General features: G+C 39.6%; 1 protein-coding gene across 1 annotated transcript in view; it reads left to right on the forward strand.

Annotated features, from left to right (window-relative positions):
• PDE6D (phosphodiesterase 6D) overlaps positions 1–22,454 on the forward strand; it is a 39,314-nt gene that overhangs the window by 13,485 nt on the left and 3,375 nt on the right. Inside the window, exons 2-3 of the mRNA XM_075716842.1 lie at positions 17,303–17,391; positions 22,187–22,312. Of these exons, the coding sequence (XP_075572957.1) occupies positions 17,303–17,391; positions 22,187–22,312 (215 nt within the window). The remainder of the gene's footprint in view (positions 1–17,302; positions 17,392–22,186; positions 22,313–22,454) is intronic.

Genomic DNA, 22,454 nt, shown 5'->3' on the forward strand with positions numbered 1-22,454 from the left:
CCTTAATCCGGATTGGCTCCTATGCATTGACAAACTCCTAATTAATTCAATTGCTATAGAAATGTACTGTTTAAAATTAACATTGTGTTGATAAGGTATTGAGGAACAAATTCTCTTTTGGTAGAGCAAGGGGAGTTTAGACAGAACCAGTGTGTCAATGCAAGAGAAATTCAGTGCTTGACCTTTTATTTGTACCTTCTCTGAGATGGCCAACAAGAATCTCTAAGTGCTCCTGTTACCGTTGATTTTGGTGGTGTGAACACCTGCCTATTCACAATTAGAATAAAACTCACAAGCTCATTTCCTGGAAGGTAGGAGCTATCACATGTAATGACTGCAGGCTTTATTGATCTGATGGGGATTTGGAGTGCTAACAGACAGCCTAAAGGTTCCACAGCCAAATAAAAATCCCTGAGTCCCTGAAGTCCTTTGCACAAATGAATTCTTCCTCTTTTACAGACCTCTCTGAAATCAAGACATGTCTCTGTGAAGACTGAGCTACAGATTTTCCCTAAAGAGAATCTTTACAGTCTTTTTCAATGGTGACTTTTTGCTTTTTTCTGTATAGGTGGATACCTCACTTGACAGTAACGCTGAAATCTCACCGGCCTAGTTTCTGTTCTCAGCAGCACAAGCTAAAGTATGCTCTTGAAGACAGTTTTACTTCTGCTCTTTCCTGATTCCCTGGAAGAGCAAGAGGCTAAGCGACATCAACTTTATCAGAAATATGAGAAGTTAAGGGCAGGACTTTCTCTCTAGGGACAACTATCTGTCCTTTAGGCGAAAGACGTGGGTGAAAAGCTCTTGATATGAAAGATGCCTACTTTCATGTACCAGATATTCACCAAATATATAATATTGCTGGAGAACAACAAACTACCACCTGAGAGTTCTTTAAACTTATGGCTGTTGAAGACTTTTGTGGTAGCTGCTGTTGCTTGGATATCCAGATGTAAGGATATCTGCCCTCCTGTGCATGGAGGAGAGTTTTAAGGGCCAGCTCAGAACAGGATCTCTTCCCAGTAATGATGCAGCATGCTTGTAGCCTCTCCTAGTCTTTGGGCAGTTAACCAGAAGTAAAAAATCTTTCAAATGTACAAAATCTGTACTCCTAGGCTCTGCCCTGGCCAGTCTTTCTGCTGTAGAAGATTTTAAAAAATGACAGTCCTTCCCAGTTCTTAGATTTGATGTTCAAGGACTTGTGTCACAGTCCTTGCTAATATGGCTTTAGATGTTGACTTGTCATGTCATATACACAAATTCTAATTTGATCCTTTTTTCTCTCCTAACATCTTATTGACCACTGATAGCACCGTTTTGGTGTGGGGTTCTCCTTGCCAAGGTGAGTATTTTGGACTATCTAGGAGTCCAAGTCCAGAGTGTCTGAGTCTTTTGGAAGTCAGAGCAAAGTTGTGGACCTTTTGTTCTATGTAGGAAGTACCCACAGACTGCACCTTTCCCACACACTATGTAGAGAAGAGAGGAGTGTGTTTCAAGACGACAGAAAACTGTGTGTGTGCCACGTTCATTAGCAGATCCATCTAGTACCCTTTAAAAGAGAAGGTGAAGGCAAACTTACTTATCAGAGGTCTTAGGAGATACAGAAGCAGTTCTCCAAACTAACATCATCAGTGCCATCTTTTACAGATAAGCCATGGAGTTAAAAGACCTTGTTGTGTCCAAACAAAATCACAGGTGTCAAGTGAATTGCTGTGCAGAAGCAGGTGGATATCACTTTCTCATCTCTTTCTATTGGGATTTAATCAATGCCTGAATCAAGGAAGATTGACCCAGCAGAGTAAATGTTAAGTCCCAGGGAGGCCTTAACAGACCTGATCCCATACAGTTGATCTCTGAGCCTCTGTATTCACTGCCCTGGGCTCAGATTTCTTCATGCTGCTTGCTACTGAGAGAAGAAATCAGTGTTCAGCAATATTGATTAGGATTGCTTTGCCAATAAGTTAATATTATTTATTTTGTCTATAGTAGTTTTTATCAGCTATAGAAATGTTTGTGGATATAGTGCTGAACTTCAGAAGAAAAAGTATCCCAATAGTCTTTGTAGATGGGCAAATGGAATCTAGTTTTTCTTGTAGACCTGAAGAAGTGCTTTAATATTAGTCCAGAGAGGATGACTGAAGAAAGCTTTACTTATAACAGGTGACACAGAATAATCTTACTATTGAAGCTGTGAGATTCTGGAATTTACATTTAAGGAATTCTGGAATCTCAGGAGTTCTGCAGGAGGCTTCTGAGATTGCTTTCAAGATCTGTTATTTTTCTTCATAGGTGGAAGCATTGCTTCTTGTTAAGGCTCTATTGTTTTAGTTACAGCTCCAATAAGTAGAATCCTTTTCTTACCATTTTAATGGGGTGAATCAATTTACTGTATTACACCAAAAATTTAACAGGAAGCAATGTTCCCACTGATACCTTAAATAAAGATTAAGTATAAAACTTAATCTGAAATGTATAGGTAATACTAGGTAAAAATTATCCGGGAAACTAAGAGGTTTTCAAACCTAAAGCATCGCTAACTCAACTAGGGTTAAAAACATGTGTTCTGTTTTCAAGACCCATCTCCTTTAGGACATGTTCAATGTGTAAGTATGTCGACAAATTATGTGTCACTGGACATACTTACTGCACCTTTTTTCATCATTGAACTAAAGTAGGGTTGTAAAGAGATTTGTTCTTGAAATTAGCTCTTTTTAATGATTTAGAGTTTGAATGGGCAAGTTGTTTAGTTCAACTGAAAAGAATACTGGGACTAAACTATTGAAGACAACTGCTGATTTTCCTATCCAGATTTCCACTATCTCACACGCTAATGCATTCCTCCATTCTCTGCTCTGTATCAGTAGGGGTACTTTGGTAGAGAGGAAGGAGACAGCTGCTTCTGTGGTAAATAACCTGTTTCTTCTCTCTTCTCTTTGTACGTGCATCTGTGTGAGAACATTTTCACAGAAGGCACCTTACTTCTCTTACCAATAGTTCTCCACAGAACAGTGTTTCTCCAAAGGATATTTAAGGGGCATACAGTTCAGTCTAGGAGGACTCACATGTGTCTCCCCCTTATTTTGCAGAATTTGTGGGTCTGCAACTGCTACAAGTTTTGGGGTTTGTTGTTTTGTTTTTTTTTTTAAATGAAGACTGAGAAAAAGGATTCCACTAAAAGATGGAATATATATTTGTTCTGTGTGGAATATTTTTTGCCAACAGGGATTACAGTAAAATTCTTGAGTAAACAGTATCCATCTGAGAGGTAACCAAGCTAGCAGGACTGTTTCCTTTGTGAATGCTCTAATCACCTACTTAATGTTAATTTGTGGTAGTACAGGAATGATTGATAGGAGGCTTTACAAACATAGATGTCTAGGTAGTATGTGCATCCTGTCTGTGTGAACTACGTGGTGCTAATCTTTGACATGGGCAGCAGTCCAAAGGAATGGCAGTATGAAGACCCAGGTGTTGAACTGCTAGACATTCAGTGATGCTACCATACCGTGTGTTTTTTATCCTTGGAAATGGAATAAATAAAGGTTCTCTAAAGAGAGGAAGCCCAGTTGAGCAGCTTGGAGTACAGGCACAAAGAATCCAGAAGAATTTTTGCACTGTTGAGGGTGGCAGCATAGCAAAATAGTATGTTTTGAAATTAGAGCTCTTTAGGATTAATAAATATAAGGGAAGCTGTTATGCAAAATATTACTGTAATTGCAGGCTCATGTTCTGATCGCCTTATCAGGGGAGATGCATCCTCGATGGCATCTTTGTTTGTCTTACAATGGAAAAAGGTAGAAAATAAGCAATTAAAGCAGACTTACTTAAATGAAAGGCTGTTCAGATGCCACCCATCTAAGCATTCAGCTACGCAGTTCTAGCTAAGAATGTTGGTTAGTTTTTTCTATTAAAAAAAACTTAATTTTTTTCTGCTGTGTGTACTTGCTTTGTAGTTTGGCCAGACTACTGACAAGAGACAAATTCTGTCTTTTTGTTTCAACCGTGATTTTCTTTTCTCTCTTCCCACTTCTCACCCTAAAGCAGTCTTTTATGAATATGAATGTAGAAACGAGAGGTTAATTACTTCCATTACATTCCATTATGTTCTTGCTATTCATGTTATACCAATGAATATTGTAAAGAAATACTACAAAATCTGTTACTGGTCCGTTCAAAAATAGATGAACTTTGCTCTGATTGTATATCAGTTGACATCCTAGTAGGGAATAGTGTGTTTATTTTGCTTTATGAAAATGAAAAACAAACCCATTGTTCCCTAGCTTGTGGTCTAAGTGCCGGCTAGGTATGGGCAAATCCACCATTAAATGCAAATCTCCCAGGAACATAAGATAGCCTAGGGAAAATCAGCAGACATCTTTTATATAGTGATAAAGAAATATATTTTCAAAAGGAAATGGTTTGTTTTTATCCTGTAATACCTACTCATAACAACAGTCTGGTATTAGTGGAAGATTAACATTATTAAGTCACTTAAATGTCAAATCTTTATGGCAAACCAGCATAGATTTTGGGTTCAAGACTCCTGCTTTCTCGTGTGTGTTGCTTAATCTCCCTGGCCAGTATAGAGGATGTTGTGATCTCCTCGTTAAAGACGTCACACTGAGAAGATTGTAGTAGAGGAATAAATAGAACAAGTGTTAGGAAGCCAAGCAGCTCATCTTGGTTGAACTAAAATGCACTCCACACAAACTGGCTTCCCCATAGTTTTGTTTCTTCTAACTTTAAGTAAGATTCAGTTACCATTTTGCTGGGTATCTAACCAGCTCATTTGAGGCTTTCCTAAGTACATCTGCCTCCTTTTCTGAAATGTTGCTTTACCTATTTGTGCAACTAAGTAGCGAACATTTTTTGCAAGAAGTTATTGCTGTGGTAGAGAGAGCGGACAAGTGCAGTGACTCCCAAAGTGCGAAGCAGCTCAAAATTTCATAGGTGAGGCTCAGCAGGGAGCTTGAACATGTGAAGGTCTGCTAGATCTCGGCTGGCTGTGTGCAGACCTGTCTTGTTATCATTAGCCTGTATTCCTGGCCTATGGTGCTGAGGTGTGCAGTGCTAAAACACCGGAGTTGTTCTGGGTAGGGGCTGCCAGACCCATCCAGGCTGATTATCTCCATCTGGGTGCCAGCTGTATAGTCACAGTGTGCATCTTTGCTAACAGGTCTGCTGTTTCTCCTTATAGTTGTCCTATGTGGAGCAATCTGATCAGATCGGTTCAGACATCCTTCACAAATAGAGGAGATCCATGAAGACAAATAGAAATGTTTCTGCATGGGATTTTGTGAAAGGAAAAATGGCAGCCTGATGTTTAGGAGTTCAACTACAGGTAGATACCTAAGATTTGAAGGATTTCCCACTAAAATGTTAAGCTGTATTTGTTAATAGATTACATAAAACCAATACAAGTATGAGTGAAAAAACGAGTCCTTGCCCATTCCCAGCTGGATCTGGTGAGGCTGGAGCTACTGGAAACTTTTTTAAGCAAAGTTAAGTTAGGAAAAGCTTGCTGCTGGAACTTACTGCTTTTTTCCAGAAGTTTTTTTATTCCAGGACTGCTCAGACCTTGTTCTGCTCTGATCCCAACAGATTCTGAAAGAATGTAATCAACAAAGGAAACAAGGCAAGATGCAACAGGGTGGACACTTCCCTGTAGTGGCTGCCTGCTTGCAATCCAACTCTGGGAAGCTTCATTGGGTACGGGAACAGCTAGTCCCAAAATACAGTTCCATTACAAAACAGTGTAAGGGAGTATCTCAACGTTACGTGTCCATTCGTGGATCCTTGTAATAGGGCTGGTCCAGTGGCATTCATTTTGGAAACATAGTTCTGCCTAGCACGGAGAGTTTATTTTTAGTATTTTAACCAAATAGCTTCAAGACTGCACATTTTCTCTGAAATTTAGACTAATGGCTTGACCACTGACTGCCCATGTTCAAGAAGTCTGATGCTGAGAGTCCCGATGTAGTGAAGGCGGTAACAGGCTGTTTGGACTTAAAATATGTTTATATTGGTTCAGCTCTTAAGAGTCCTTTAGCTGGTAATCTCTGAATGTCATTCTGTACAAAATGGATGGTCACTTTGTACAAAATGGTGCCTGCCTATCCCTGCCAGCAATGAACAGCCATAGCGTTTGTCCTAAGACTTTGTCTTTTCAGATTAACTGCTGACTACATTTTGCAAAATTATTGCTACAGTTCCTGGAGCTGGCAATTTTGAGGACAATTTGAATACATGAAAAAGTGCTGTGTTTCCCCTCATTCACTGGACTTCCTTTTATACCTAATGAAATTTTGTGGAAGAAAGCCTTGTGTATAAAAGCATGTTAAGAACCATGTATCAGGAGCATCTCTAATTTTTAGAGTGTGGTAGATTTTTTAACTTAGCTGACTACTTGTCTTAAATGAACAAGGAAACAACCTGTGGTATTAAGCATGACCCATATATGGACTTCATTGAAGCACTTTGTCTGAGCTCAAAATATGCTTGAGTCTCCAGAGTTAAAAAGGAAAAAGAAAAGGAAATTAAGCATTTTCATGGGAACTCTGTTTGAATTAAAATGAACCAAGAGAGGAACAAATTTGGTACTTTCCCCCATGACTCTCTTATTTTATATACCTGGTGGTTTTAAGTTGTCTTAATGAACAAGACTATTATTGATAAGTTTCAGAGGTTTACTCATTTTTCTAGCTAGAAGCATTTTGCTTCTATTTTCAGAGCTAATACATCTATTTTTTGTCCTGCTTTAATATGCCATTTTAGACACTAAAAAGTACTTCTAATTCTGCAACCAGTCATCTTTATTTCCTTCCTGTCCCCCACTTCCATTAGTAACGCTTGGCAATGATTCAGAACCACCCTGCTTTCTAGTTAGGGTGAATGAGAAACCACCAACAGCAAGAAAAACACGGAGGGAAAGGAACTACTGGCACCGGCTCCGTAGCATGATTGCAGCAATCTGTGCTACTGCAAAGTCACTCCAAGTTAGAGTAAGAGTTTCCATTAGCTAGAGAGCACAGTTCCTGGCTGTCTAAAGAGTGAGGCAGTATTGTCTATTGAAGCATGAGATTTGAAGCCAAACACCTTCTGAGATCCCTTTCCTCTTCTCTTACTGATTCATTGTGTGGCTGTGGGCAAGTCTTCATGCTTATTGCCCAGTTTCTATGATATGCAGTTATTAAAAAGCTACTTTGAGAACATGATTTGAAGTTTTCGAAGCACAGCGTAGTACTAGGAATTAAGTTATTAGTCACTGAGCTGTAGCATATTGCCTATCCAGTGGGACATCCTATCTTTCTAGTTAAATTATAGGATTCATCTCCTGTCTGGGGTAGACCAAGGTAGATGATAGTGACAGTATGAAGCTGTGCAAACTGGTAGTGCAGTGAATGAGTTCGTGCCAAAGCCCCATCTCATCAACTTCCAATCTGCAGATCTGTTCTTAGAAGTACATGATGTATTAATACCTCAAGAAAATTACATATTCTTCTAAAATACATGAATTTGATAAATCTATGGGTTATTGGAAGTAGTCTCTGGAGTTCAATAGGCTGGTGTGCTAGAGAGCTCTGTAAGTAGAGACATGAGGCAAAGGAGAAAAAAAGAAATTAAACATTAATGCGGGAAAAAGCACATAGTCACAACATAAGCACTGGCAGTTGGAAGTCATCTAGGCTTTTTGTGTTTTCAGTTGCTTATTTTACCAGGGGGACACTTTCAGACTGAGATGTTGCTTGGAGTTCAGAGGATAGATAAACCGAACAGCAGGGGAACCTGCTGATGCTCAGCTGTGCCATTTTCAATAAACATCACTTTGCTCAATAGAGAAATTATTGCAGAGGCCTTCAAGGAACAAAGGCATCGACTGGCCACAAACAGTGCTATATAAAACTGCCTTTTTAAAGCCTTTTAGGTTTGGGGTTTTTTTTCCACACTTCACCCAAGGCTATAAGTCATTCAAGTGAAACTATATGAAAACACGAGCTAAGCAGCCATGTTTATCCCATTTAAAAATTTGGTCAAAGAAGTCTTTGTCCGTCTGCTCGGGTCTGTGCCCTGTCAGTATGGAGAAGTGTGAAGATCCTTTTAGACATGTGAAAAAAAAATCCACTCCTACAGTGTTGCAAAAATGACATGAAATCAAGCCAAGCTTTCCTTTATAAGCAAGCCAATATAATGCATATTTTAAAACAGTTGAATAATGGTATAAAAGAAAGAGGCATATCAAGGTTCAAAATACCTCATTCCATTAAAGCTAATTTTGTTGCATGACTGTCGTGACAGCCTGCATTTCTACTCTGTAAAGAACAATAGGCCGTAATGATTTACAGGGAGGTAAATTCCTCTGAGGGCTTCTGGTTACAACCTCATCTATGAAAATGAAGTTATTCACCAGAACCCCTTGATAGATTATTTCCATGAAACTCCCTCTAGTTCACTTATTGCTGAGAACCTTGAAATATTATCATAATAGTTCAGCTGTGTTGAAATGATTGAATGTTCTGAAGTAGTTAAGATGAAATGAAGTTGTTTCAATCGCTGAATCACTTTCAGCGTTCACTTGCAGAAAGGCAAATTGTTTGATGTGCTAAAATTAAAAAGTGGGCAAACTGAATCGCACACTTTTTATTCCAAATTGTTTTGGGGTTTAAAGCATTTAGCTTAATTTTAAGCATTCTGGATAAAAAAATCTCTATCCAGCCAGATTTAAATTGCAGGAATATTCTTCTTTTAATTGCCTCTCCCTCATCCTAGCGTTCCTTGGAGTGGCTTCTCAAGCTGTCTTGTGAGCTGCCTCACCTTTTGATATACAGGTGGGGCACTTTCTGTAAGGAGGTCCCAGTGTTTTATGTTTCAGTCGTACTTCTAGTTTCCCCTGTGTATGTGGTGTCTCTGTTAGCTTTCTCCTTAGTTACATTCAGTTTTGTTCTTTCCACTGAGCTACAGGCAACCCACTTTAAAATTGCATTCTGATAAAGCCCTATGGATTTTAAAGGTCACATTCTTTTCTCGGATGAATACATCATTCCCATTGATTCACCTGCTGTTTCTGCAAACTCAGTATTACTGATGACATTAATTATGTTAATATTCAAAGGGTTCTTAGCATGAGCTCAAGCTTTTCTAACATGCTAATTTTTTAGATCCATTTAAAATGCAGGGAAGACGGGGAGGAGTTGAGCGTTGTTGAACTGGAAAAAAGAAAACAATTTTCTTTGTGCAATTCATGCTTCTGAGATGGTCCTGCAAGCAATGATGAGTTTTTCGAAGTTATTGATTGTTTTACTACCTAGGATGTAAAGCAATCTCCAGATGTGATCGTATGTTGTTTTTCCTGCTGAGGCATTGGTATAAAGGAATTCTGTCAAGCCTATTCAGAGAAGCCAAAGAAAAGCCTAAAAAACATAGGCAGCAGAAAGCAGCATAAAACCACTACATTGCTTCAGATTGCTTTTATTTTGGCACTGTTATCTGGTTCTAGGAACTATTTTAACATCTGTTTCTAGAGGAAACAAAACACATTTCTAATAGTAGCAAACAACGCACTTCCACAGATCTGGCACAGAAAGCAGCTTGCTCCCTCTGACAGGAGAACCTGCCCCATAAGCTGGCGATTTGTGTGTGTAGATTTGATTTGGAGCTTATTCCCACTTTAAACAACATTGTACCACAAGTGCAAAACCAAAGTTTTTGCTTTAACTTTCATTGTTAGGGATCTCAAATCTTAGGTGTTTTCTTTCGCAGCTTAGAAGCGGTTAAACTTTTTAGGCTGAGTTTAGTTCCTAGAGAAGTGCCTAGCTCGCACTCCGGAAGCGTTGTCTAGTGGCCTTTGCTGGTACGTTGGGGTAACAAGACAGACTTCTCTGCTGCTGCAGGCAGGAGCTGCTGGGGTATGTCACATATTGTTGCTTTCATCTGAAGAAATCACAGGTTGCTTGCAAATGCCTGAATTGGTTCCTATTGCTCAGCAGTGACAAAAATTGCTGGAATTTGTAAGGGAGTTAAGCTTCTACAAGATTTGACTCTGCACAGAGAGGTAAATCTTGAAGCAACAGTGTCTATATCTGTCCCTAGTTCAGCTGTTTGCAAACCACTGTAATTTATTCTTTTTTACCTTTTTCCCTCCTGATGACCCTTAGCTTCATCTCAGTAGGTCTGTAACTCTTCCCTTCAAAATGTACATCCATTTGTTTCTTGCTCCTTTGGTTTGAGGAAGAGAAGAAAAGTCAGTGAAATGGAAGCCTGGCTTAGTTTGCAATATTGCTGTGTATTACCGAAGAAACCAAACACATTCTCCCACCCTGCCTGCCCATGCTGAACACTTCTTTCCAGAGGCTAGGAGCTCTCCCTCTTCATTGTTTTTGTACAAGTGCCTGCTTTTGTTAAGCCTACTACAGGTGTCACCAATTCTGGTTTAAATATTTAAGATTTGGAGAGATTTCACCCTGAATATTTTCAGACAGTAAATCGACAAGAGTGAAAATTAAATGTAAACTAACTGAAAGCAAACTCTGTGCCTTATTCTGCTATGTGACGTCACTAGGATGCTATGGAATAGAGATGTATGTTAATTGTCCAATTTGATGAAAATAGTGAATAAGAATTGTATTATTCAACCTAACCTCTTTGAAAGGCACAGATGTTAAACTGGATAGTCTGCATAAAATTTTTATTAGCAAATGTTGGACGTGGTTTTACTGCATTTCCAGAGTATGCCAAGTTAAATGGCTTCTCTATTTCTCTAGTCTGATTAGCATCTCTTTGCAGCTGATCTGACTACAAATTGACCTATGCTGCATTTTTGTTGTAGGCTTTTGCAGTGTGCCTCAATGTGAGTCCTGCTAAGATAATATATAAAAAGAGGTTCAAGCAGGAAATACTTTCATGGTGGGAACACAGCTCATCTTCAAAACAGTACCCAAGGTGCAGAGAGTGTCTTTGTTAAGTTCCTACAGGGAGAATGTGACATGTAGCAATGAATACTGTAGCTTAACAACAGAACCAACCTTGCTGCGTAGCAGAAATGATCTGGGGTCTACTTAATATAATATAATGTAGCGATATTAACTTCTGTCCTATTAGCATAATTTTCTATTACAATGAAGGTAAGGTTGACATGGTGTTCAGCAGTATGTGTGACTGTCTTTCCAAGTACAGGCCAAGAACAGCTTAATCCAGGACCGTCTGATGTTAGATGAAAATATGTGGTGATATAAGATGCATATAGATGGCATCTGCAAGCAAAGATATAAGGGGGAAAGTAATAAGGGAAGTACAAAGTATATGAGTATATGATATTGTGTTGGTTTTTTTGCTATGATGCTATAGCTGTTAAATATATCCCTCTGATTACATAATTTGCTGTGAAATTACTTTGTTGGTTGCTGAGGACTTTTGCTGCATTTTGTCATGTGGTTCACATTAATCTGTGGATCTCCCTGGCTTCTGTTGCACAGCAATTTGTTCTGTGCAGGAGACTTTAAAAGCAGGCTCTTTTACAGTCAGTACAGGAGTGTCAGGAGTGCTTTGAAAGGATAATTGGCTTCCTTCCATTTGAGGATTTAATAGAGCACCTTTCCAGTACCCAGGACCTCCTGTCATTTGGAGAAGCACAGTAACCCATATCTCGTGCGTCACTCCAGGAAAGTTGCTTTATAAGAGCAGAGTTTTAAAAAATACCTGCTCCTGTAAGAGCTGTTGTAGCACACTTTCTGGCTAATCTGGAACCCAAGAGAGTGTGCTGCTGTCTGAAAGCAGGAGAAGTTGACAGTGCTATACCCAAAGGCTCCAGTAATGTTTGAGGAATAGCTTCCATTTTGTGTGTTTGTTTTGGTACTTCTGTTACTCGACAGAATGGATGGACGCTCATTCAGTTCCCTCAGATACGATTTTGCACTGAATTTCAGCCTTACGCTAGGGGAAAGACTCTTTTCTCTTAACATACTGCCAACATGTATACTTGTGGTTTATTAAACACCAAAGACAGCAGCATTTCTCTTGAGTGCTAGCAGAGTGAACTCAAGGACCTGATTCGAGCAGAATGTCTGTGCATATGCTTAAATTTAAGCACACAGTTAAGAGTTCTGTGGAAGAGGGATTTGGGAGTTGTAATAAAAAATTAGAGATTGGAAAGATTAGAGGAGGAATGGCATGAGTGGAGTAGAAGCATAAGGCCGTTTGGGTGGTCTGCTTCGTAATCCTGTAGTTTGGTAGTTATTTTGCGTAACTTATTTTGGTCCTTACTCCTCAGACTGGATTGAAACAACTGACTTGCAAATATTATTCTGGGAAAATATGTCTGATAAAAATATAATCCGTAAAGGTTGATCTTCACTTACCTCTAACATTCTTTAAAGTAACATGCTCGCTCATGTCATGGGTGCCTGGTTGTGTCTGCTTTTCACGACAGACAATGTAAAATCAGGAGTGAAAGCTGGGCAGTTCAGATCAGAAGCTTTTCTGGGTCTGCAACAGAATGTAAGTCTGAATTGTTCAGGGCTTTCAGCTCCACCTTCTCCACCTTCTCTCAGTCACTTATCCCATAGGACAATTCTTATTAACATGTAATTGTTGAGATCCTGTTTGCACCTGTCATGTAGTGAACTGTTCTTAATGTTGCATTTCATGTACAAAAAAAAAAAAAAAAAAGCTGGCAAAAGTGATGAAAGACCTTCCCTTCCAGGAGCAGTTATGAACATTAGGCTTGCTTTTATTATGAAAGATAAGAGTGCAGCAGTTCCTAAGGTTTTAGAATGGCATAGACAGCAAGGAATAAAATGAAAAATGGACCATTTTAATGGAACAAATGACACCTACTGTTTGCTGCAGCCTTTGAGATATTCTAAAAGTGCTAAAATTTACAACATACAAAAAATAGTCAGGGAGATTGGGGCGGAACTTCTTTAACTCCATACTACTTTAATGATTAATTTTGTTTGTACTCATTCTCTTCCTTCAAGGTTATTCTTAATTACCAGTGTGGTAATACATAGGAATCTTTTGCAATGCTAAAGCACTGAAAGATAAGTATGCATATTTTGATTTGTTTGAAAGAAGTGATGTCTATGACAGATACAAGAAAGAAAAACTTTCTGTTCTGAGATCAGAGGTATTCAAGACAACAAAACTTGGGTTTAGAAATTCACAAACTGTTTCCCTTCATCAGGCTAAGCAAAGTAGGCCTGTGAGGAAGCTAATTCATGTCATGTATATAAAGCAAGTCAAATTCCAGCTACTACAAACCTTTTATGTAAGACTTTGCTGACCCAATAAGTGGTGAAATATAAATAGATCAACAGTACACCCTTCCTTCTGCTGTTCTACCTAATGCTTTCTTGCCTTCAGGATTGAAGAGTATTTGATCTAATGAGTCTTAAATCAGACATTGTTTCCTACAGAAAAACCCAAAATCCAGGAGAATAAAAATTTAATGGTGTAGGACTGCTCTTGTGATTTTAGAATGAGAAGCTGAATTAGGACTATACTATTGTTCTTCCTTTTTTTTCATATATATATTAACTTCACAAAGCTATAACTGCCTGCCTCTCTACTTGCTCTCCTTAGCTACCCCTGCCAGGTGGCTTGACATGAGCCTCTTCGAAAAGAGTAATTGTGTTAAACCTATATTAATTTACTTTCTCCTTTTCAATAATACTTAAAATGCCCTCTTCATCCTGCCTGCAGGTCTCCACTGCTGCTCGGAAGATGGAGCACTTTTTATTTTTAGTAACAATCTCTCTCATGCTGGGATGGAAGAATCTTAAACCAATTAAACACATTAGAAGATAACAGTGTGTGTGGGTTTGGTTCAAGATCTCCATTTTCTTCACTCTGGGGTATGTCCTAATACCAGCCTTTCTATCTAAGATGACAGAAATAGTGTGATAAGCTGCTAACTAGGTAAGCAGTACAGCTGCTGCTTTGTCAGGTATTCCCTTGCCAAAAAATCACTTGTGATGGGTTTTGCCTTTTTTTTTTTTTAATTCCATTACACTTAAGTTTTATAAATGATCTCAGTTGTGACTTAGGAAATTTTTTTCAGATGCCTGTTTCTTTTTAAACATTTATTTTTTTAAAAGAACAAATCTCTTGAATGTGAAGTGTTTTTTCCAGTAGAAGAGGATTGTGTGTGTGCACTTTTAAGATTTGATGATTTGTTCTTCCCTTTTAATAATGCTTAGTTACTGGGAAAAAACTTAATGAACTGGCTAGAGTATTCTGATCCCTTAAAATGTGTCTGGATCCACATGTTTTAACTCTGTGTATACACTCTGAATAGCAGGTTGATTTCATTTTTTTATTTGCAGAAGTTGGAAAAGTGTGTCCTGAACCTGCACATGCTTCTGGCTAGGCCAGAAAGCCTTTGGCTACACTGACACTAAACCTTTATTCATTTGATATGGAATTTACGTGGGTTAGCAATGTCCAGATTGTTTAAATACAAGATATTTTCTAGGAACTGTGGCATGCATTGCTGACCTGTATGCTCTCATCAGCATGGAGCTTTTTGTTTATTCTTCATCTTTAATTTGACAGTGAGAATACAAAGCATGGGGCAGGCTGTACTGCATGGATTTACTCTTACAGTGGAACATCAATACAGAATAAAGTCTGATAGCACTTTATAGACGTCTAATGCCCCAAATGTTAACATATCTAGCATTGTCCAGCACGGCAACATAACTTGTATCATCTCTCTTGGACTGAATTGAGAGATAAATCCTTATAGGGAGAGGCGACAGATGTCAGTAGTCTACAGCAGTGTATTCTCTCACCAGAAATAATAGGTCACTATCACTCTATAACTGTATTTCAAGTAAGGATAATAATTAAGCTGTGAGGCTACGTATACTCTTTGAAGGGCACTTCTAATGTAATACTTTTGAAAATGGAAAATGTGATTTCAGAGTACTCCAAAAATTGATAAGGGAAGAGGGCCAGGAAGGTAAGGCAAGGCATGGCAAGGAAAAAGGAAGATGATCCATTAGTTAGAGTACTGGTATAGCACTTGGGAGGCTGGATCAGTTCCTGTGCAATGCTGGGTTTGCTGTTCTGGTTAGCATTTCATCTCCAGTTCAGAGGTCCTTGTCTACTGCTCAGTTAGGCACTACACAGCCTATGGCCAGACCTGTGAGCTCATAATTCCCACTGATATTGATAGTGAACAAATAGCAAGTAAATATTTCTGAAGGGGATAATTTATTAAAGGTAATATAGGTTTTTGATAATCAAGTGCCCGATTTACTGAATTGCTGTACAGCTAATAGTCAAGAGTGTTTGCATTGCAAGGTGTTGTGAAGATAAATTAATTTGTCAGTGAGATGCTCAGATTGTCTCATTTGTTATTTTTCCCTCGTACATGGCATTTGATAGATTGCACACTGCTTTCTATGCAAATAGCTTCACCCTGGCTAGTTTGTATGTTTGTCTGTGGGAAGATGTATCTAAAAATGGTAGATTTTTTTGGACATTTTAAATTATGGTTGGGGCGGTTCCATCCTGCGGGTTGCATTGGCTGGGGACTTTGAGTTTTCCAGCCAGCACCACATGAAGTGCCCAGCCCTGCTGCAGGTTCTTCTTGCCATGCTGCTGCTCATTTTCTCTCTCTGACTCGCCTGCCTACAGCCCCCATCTCTCTTGGTTTGGTAGCTGGGGAGAGATCTCCACTTTCCAGCTTCCTGCCAGGATATGGAGGTGGCATATAGGGCCCTCCGGGGATGATGCTTTCCATCTTCTCCCCCTTTCCCTCCTGCCTTAATCCCAGTACAAGTGGTAGATATTATGTGTTATAGAACAAGTCTAGAAGGACATGAGCAGACTGCCCTATGCTCCCTCTTCCCGTGCTCCAAGTTGTTGGTAAGTTTTGGAAGCTGTAAGGCCATGCCTGTGTGAACAGAACGTGTGCATGCATTCCCACCTTTCTCCTCCCCCTTGCCCTTTCAGTGGGACATGGAAAGTCTGGCCAGACTTCAGGAAGGGAAAGGCTCCTCACATCTGCGCTGAAGCAGCCATCTTCCCTTACCTCCTTCACACACGTAATTTTAAAACAAATGTTACCCTGTAATGCAAAATTTGCTGAAGCATCTGTTTCTTCTCTGGAGCTCTGGAAAAATTTGATCAATGTGACGAGTTTGTGTGAGTCTGCCTGGAAACTGCGTATGTTAGAGGATGAGTTCAATATGCATATCTCTGACAGCTCCTATTTTTACCTTCGTCAAGGTCCATATTATCCCTCTTATGTTACTCTACCTCCCCAGTCAGTTCCTTGAGCAGCTGGTCTCTCCTCTTCTCCCAGATAGTTTCCAGTATCTTGTCTAGGAAGTACTGAGTACAAAGGCTGCACTGCCATAAACCAGCAAAAGGAAACACCTGGAAAGGTGTTGGTTTGTGTGGCCTTAGCTCACAGATCCTGCTCTATTTAGGCTGCTTACATTTGTGCTGGTGACTCCTCAGAGCTGCTCTGGTGAGCTGTGGAGCAGGAGGCTGCTGCAGGGCCTCGGGCTCACTGACAGGTATATCCCTGTTCAAAATGGCATCGGGCAGGTGTGCAGGTGCCTTGTTCTGATGTGTCAATGTCTGAGTTATGTTATGGGAGAGATTTCTCAAAGGTGTGCTTAAGATCATTATTAATTGTCCCTTTGAAAATGTGAGTATTTCATACTTGCCTATAACTTTAATGACTCATTCACTGATCTGGGCTTTCTGAAAGCTAGCACAGCCTCACTTGCTGAGAGTGAAAAGAGAGGATCTCTCTTTGCTTAGTGCTCAGCAGCTGAAGAATTCCCGTGAGTGGCAGTTACCAGGTCAACAGCAATAGAACAACCCTTGATATTAATATTTTGTAAACTAGGAAAACAAGCTTGATCGGGTGTTTTTCTAATGTTATATAGGAAGCACTTCTTTTTCTAGCATTTTTCAAACGCTGGAGAACAGCAATTGTTTGCGTAGAATTATCTGTTATTGTTAGTAATGTTCTTGCTTCTCTGCAGCACAGTGACATTGCCTTTATCCTTTAGAAGCAATGGAAAATTATAAATGAGGTTAACAAGCTTCAGTCTAAAGTGAAAACTAAATCTGTGACCATACAACTCTTGTTGCATTCATTCTGGTCAAGGGTTGGTTTGTTCATTTATTTTCTGGGAAAAAGCATCTCTTTTCCTTGGCCTCCTGAGAATCAGAAAACATGATTGAAACTCAGCTGGAGTAGCCTATTTCAGGGCTTAGCAAAGAATAGTAGGCACAGCGTTTAGGGATGTAGATAGCTTGTTTTCCTTAATCGCTTCCCAATCAGAAACTGGATGAACCTTCGGGATGCAGAAACAGGGAAAATCCTCTGGCAAGGAACAGAAGATCTGTCTGTACCTGGAGTGGAGCATGAAGGTACTGTGTGGCCTTACTGTGCATTTTGGGGCTGGGTGGTGCTGTATGTCTGGTTCACCAGAGCTGCGAGCATACCCTGCTTTGAAGGACAGATGTCCTGGCTGTGACTTCACACCTTCAGAGGCTTCCACCACAATAACCTGGGGACACGTCGAGAAGGGTGGGAATGGATCAGTGGTTGGCAAAGGGGACAAGTTAAACAACGCTAAGCAGGGGGCACATCTGGGTAAGGAATGAGTAGCCAACCTTTGCTAGGTCGAGTGTTGGTTCCAAAATGAAAAGTATAAAAATATATTGACCTTTCTCAGTATAACAACAGGGTTTAGTTAAGGTAGAGGTCAAATGGAGAACCAGTGGGGAAGAAGCACACGCAGTTATTACCTTGCCAGGCCACAACTGTCCTCTAATATTCTCCTGCACTAAATTTGACCTCTGCTTTAAAGTGGAACACACTCTGCTCTTCTGTCCCTCTACTATTGCTAGAAAGGCCTGTTGCCCTTCCACTTCTGTCCTTGCTGAGTAACAGAGGACTTCACTGTCCCTTACTCTTTCCCATTTGTGACAAAGCACTGTGATAGGTAACATCCCTTGCCAAGAGCTTTGCTTTTGCTCTGTGAAGAGTCTGACCTCACTGAATTAATTTTGAAGGCTTTTCTATTATCTGAGTACCATAGCTGATCTCCAGTAAGTGGAGTGAACTTGATCATTTAATTATGCTGGTGACATTGATGTATTTTTGGTTAAACATCAAGGACTGAGTTATGCCTGGCACTACTAGGACTTACTTCTCCCATAAATTGGAAAATCTGTTGTGTCTGAAGGAGGCAAGCAGCATGTAAAGATCTTTCTCTGTCCAGAGAGCATACAGAAGATCTGTGGCAAAACACTGTGAGTCCAGTAGTCTTCCAGCAATATACCTGGTTTCAAAGCCAGCTTAAGATGCAAGAGAAACAAGTTGCCTTCTCTTCATTTGGTCCCCAGTCAACATTCATCTGCTTTATAACAAGAGTTCATTATTAGGACCAGCAGTAGGTTGTCTCAGCTTATGAGGGGCCTGATGCCAGGGATAGAGGTTGCAGGTCAGAGCTAGAGGAAAGCAAAGCTGTGACTCAGTGGTTACTAAGAGCATTTTCCAAGCTTTGTCTCCTTCAGCCTTGCTAACCTGTACTCCCATTCTCATACTAGTGGTAACAGCAAACAGTTCTGCCAATAGGCCTTAACATGTATTTACTCATGCTCACCATACAAGATACCTACACTAAGGAAAAGCATTCCAGCACTTTCAAATACACCTGTAGGAAAGCAATGGAAATACAACTTTGAAAAGAAATGCAGTAATTCATCAGTTCAATACTACATTTCTTAAATTGCAGGCTAGCAATGCTTTGCCTTTTCGATATAACTGTAACTTTTGGCACGCCTATAGCAGCTAACAGGAGACCTAGGAGAAATGAGGATTCAGGCTTTAGAAATCAGAAGAAAACCAGCCAAAAGTATTCCCAGTCTTCCCAGATTTTATGCTGCAAAAGCTTCTCCTTGGACACATGGCTAGTCTTTGAATCCTCTTCACTCTGTCTCAACAAACTGTTGCACTGCCTTGGTTCAGTGCAAACTACAGAAATGCGTGCTTTGGGGCAGAGAGAACAGCTGGAGCTGTGTCTCGTGAGGGTTTGTTGTGCTGCCCCATTTCCCTCCTGCCATCTTTCTCACTCTAGCAAATCATATCACCTCACTGTGTCTCAGGTTTTCCTCACATATAAAACGGGAACCCTCACCTCCATCAGAGGAGCTTGGGGAATTAATTAAAGCATACTCTAGCATGAGATTAATGCCCATTGTACAAGGAATTGTTAAGACCTTATCTGGTGTGCAGTTCAGTCATCCATCTAGAAGATGGATGACTGCAAACTGGAACAGGTGCAGAGAAGAGCTATTAGGAGAAGCCACTGAAAGGATTACGGATGGGAGGATGGTCTTTGTTAGGAGAAGAGAAGAAAAAAGCCATTCTTGTATGGCTTAGCAAGAAAAGAAGGCTGAGATGGATAGATTATTCCCAATAAATGGGCTAAGAAGGGGAAGATGTGTCCAACAAAGGAGGATTATCTGACTATGAATTAAGGTGTGGGGAAATGGGGTTCTGGTACAGTCCTGCAACAGAAAGAGTGAGGGCAAACAGTCAGAATAATTGTTTTAAAATTAAGGCCATGTGTGTCTCAAAGTCATTATATAGTCCTTGTGTGTGTGTGTATGTTCTGTGGCCATTCAGGGCAAATCACAGTCTAGACATAGCAAACAAAGAATCAGATATATAGCAGAGTAAATAAAATATATTTCCTTTAAACAGGACTTCTGTTTGCTTTTAAAAAAGGACTTCTATTTGATTTAAGTACAGGTCTCTTTAAAAAATGAACTCTTAAGTTTCAAATCATGATACTGTATTACTACCTAAACTCACTATTACCACTTAGATTAAATTAAAAGAATATTAATGTGGTATTGGATTGCTGCCGAAGTCTTAACACCAACCTGCTGAAAGTAGTGAAAATCACTGCCTGAGCACCTGAAACTGGAATTAACCATCTAAACCAGCTTCCGACAGCAGGAGCTTTTCCATGTACCCAGTCAGCTCAATTCAGTAACAGCGCATCCAAAACTGGGAGGCAGTCTGGGAGGCACCAATCCATAAAGTTTGGTTTCTTCCAGTATACAAGAAAATCTTGGAGTAAGCTGCTGAGGTCTAGCACTTGTAGAATCCCCAGTGTTGTTCACAGTCACCACAGCCAGCTTTCATTCAAGAAATACAAACAATCCTTTCATTTTCTAAGAAAAGATGTAGTTTGAAATATAAAAGAAGTTTGGCTAAGATAGCTTGCTTTCTTACACATCCCAAATATTTAAAGTAGTTTTATTAAACTATATGAAACATAATGATACAGATATTTTAATTGAATTACAGTTTCTAACTAAATGCAGTTGGACCCAAAATGACTTGCTTAGTAAATAAGAAATGTGTCGTTCGTCACTTTCTAATCTAATCAGAATTAAGTGTCTGACTAAATGTATGTTAGGTACATAAATGCTTAAATAAATGTGCAGGTATAGTATATCCTCAGGTTAACAAAAAGCAGTACAAAATTTAGGATAACGTATATGCTTACCTGCATTTCAGCATGTTTTAAAATGGTCCTAACAGATGAGAATCAAACTTCTTTCTCTTCTATCTTTCTAATGGGAAAAAAGAGGTATAAAAACAAAGTGAGCTTAAAATAAAGAATTTAAATTAAAATTTTCTGCTTGGTGGTAGACATATCAATTAAAATCTCTTAGATCAGGGGTTTAAAGACTACACAGTCCTACTTTTATTAAAAGTAACCTTTTATTTTGTAGTTTTATAATATTAAAGCAAACATTCTCAGCAGTCTGTCTTGGGGATGAAAGAAATGTAATTACTAAATTGCAGAAGTCATTTTACACTTAACTGCAAAGGGATGTTTATTCACGACAGGCTGTAGTCTGTACTTGTGAGGGCAGTAAAGGATGGTGCCATGCAGATTTCTATGCTGAAAAAAAAAAAGACTAAAAATAATTAGAGAGCTTTTATATTTAAAACTCTTCTCTTACACTTTTAACTTTCTTTTTTTACCTTTTTTTTTTTTAAAACAAACAGTGGGCTGTGTACTTCTCCATGGGATAGGATGGTAGTTTACATTCCCTAACCCTCCAGCTCTCTAGCTTGTTTTCATATCAAGGTCCTACTCCATTAAACTGTTCTACATTAGATGGATTTGCCTGGGTTTTGGTAGACTCTTCCTTTTATTAAACAGCAGCCTGCTGTCTGCTCATGGATGTTTTGATATGTTTTCCACTTAGGAACAGTTTGGCTCATAAAGTACATGCCAGCTGTGTTCCCTCCCTTCTTTATTTCCAATAAATTTACATGAAACATCTTCTAATATGCAGGAAGGATTATGTACAATCACACCACTGAAGTATGATGGGCTTGGGAGATTTTTAGTATGCTGACTCCCCCGCCTCGTATTCTCCCGATTACGACCTTTCAGCATATTAATCAATGCTCCCAAACTGTCCCTTCTCTTACTCCTCCACCTCTAAAAAAAGCCTTATGCAGTATCTACCAGGTACAGTTTGCCGCTTGCTGTTGGTGTCTCACCCATTGCAAGAGACCAGATACCTTGGATTGCCAAATTAGTCTCTAGCTTGGTATTGACTTTACTGCCTGTGTGGGTTTCAACGTTTGAGGAACAGACATTTTGCATGCTTTTACAGGACGACTTCTCAGAGCTATGTGAGACGGCTGAAACAATGCTGCTGGGCTGAGAAGTAGCCGTTTGTGGTTTGCTGGGGATGCACAGTCTGAAAGGGAAGGAGAAGTGAGAAGGGCTACCGCGCTTGGTGTACCAAGCAGCCCTTTGGCTGCTTGTGATCTTCAGCACACTTCCTAAAGTAAAAATTTAAGTTGCATCTCATATTTCAACTTGAAGAATTGTGGGGTTTAGTAATAAACAGCTAAGAACCAGGAGTCTGAGAGATCAGTGTTGCATCCCTGGTTCTGTCACAAGTCTCATTCCTGGCTCTGGGCAAGGTAATTAACCTATCTGCATCTTGGATTTTACTCCTGCAAATGTAAAAACAAAGTCCTTTGTCTTTGCATTTCTCCTGCTGCTGTGATCTTGTACTAGCACTACTCATTACTTCAAAGTATATTATAATAGCACCTGAAGCAGCTGGGTTTGTTTTATTGTGTCCAAATAATGCTTCTTTATCTGTTTCACAGCTCGAGTTCCTAAAAAAATCCTGAAATGTAAAGCAGTGTCTCGGGAGTTAAACTTTTCCTCAGCAGAACAAATGGAAAAATTCCGACTGGAACAGAAAGTTTATTTCAAAGGGCAGTGTCTAGAAGGTATGCATCTGCTCTGTGTGCAGTCCTGCTGCAGCCAGGGAGTGACCCCCAGTGCAGCAGGGATTAGAGAAACTAAAATGGGTTGAATGTGGTGATTTTATTTTTTCAGAGTAGCACTGAAGCACTCATCTTGTCAGGACTA

This window comes from Pelecanus crispus, chromosome 9, assembly GCF_030463565.1.
Source record: "Pelecanus crispus isolate bPelCri1 chromosome 9, bPelCri1.pri, whole genome shotgun sequence".
NCBI lineage: Eukaryota > Metazoa > Chordata > Aves > Pelecaniformes > Pelecanidae > Pelecanus > Pelecanus crispus.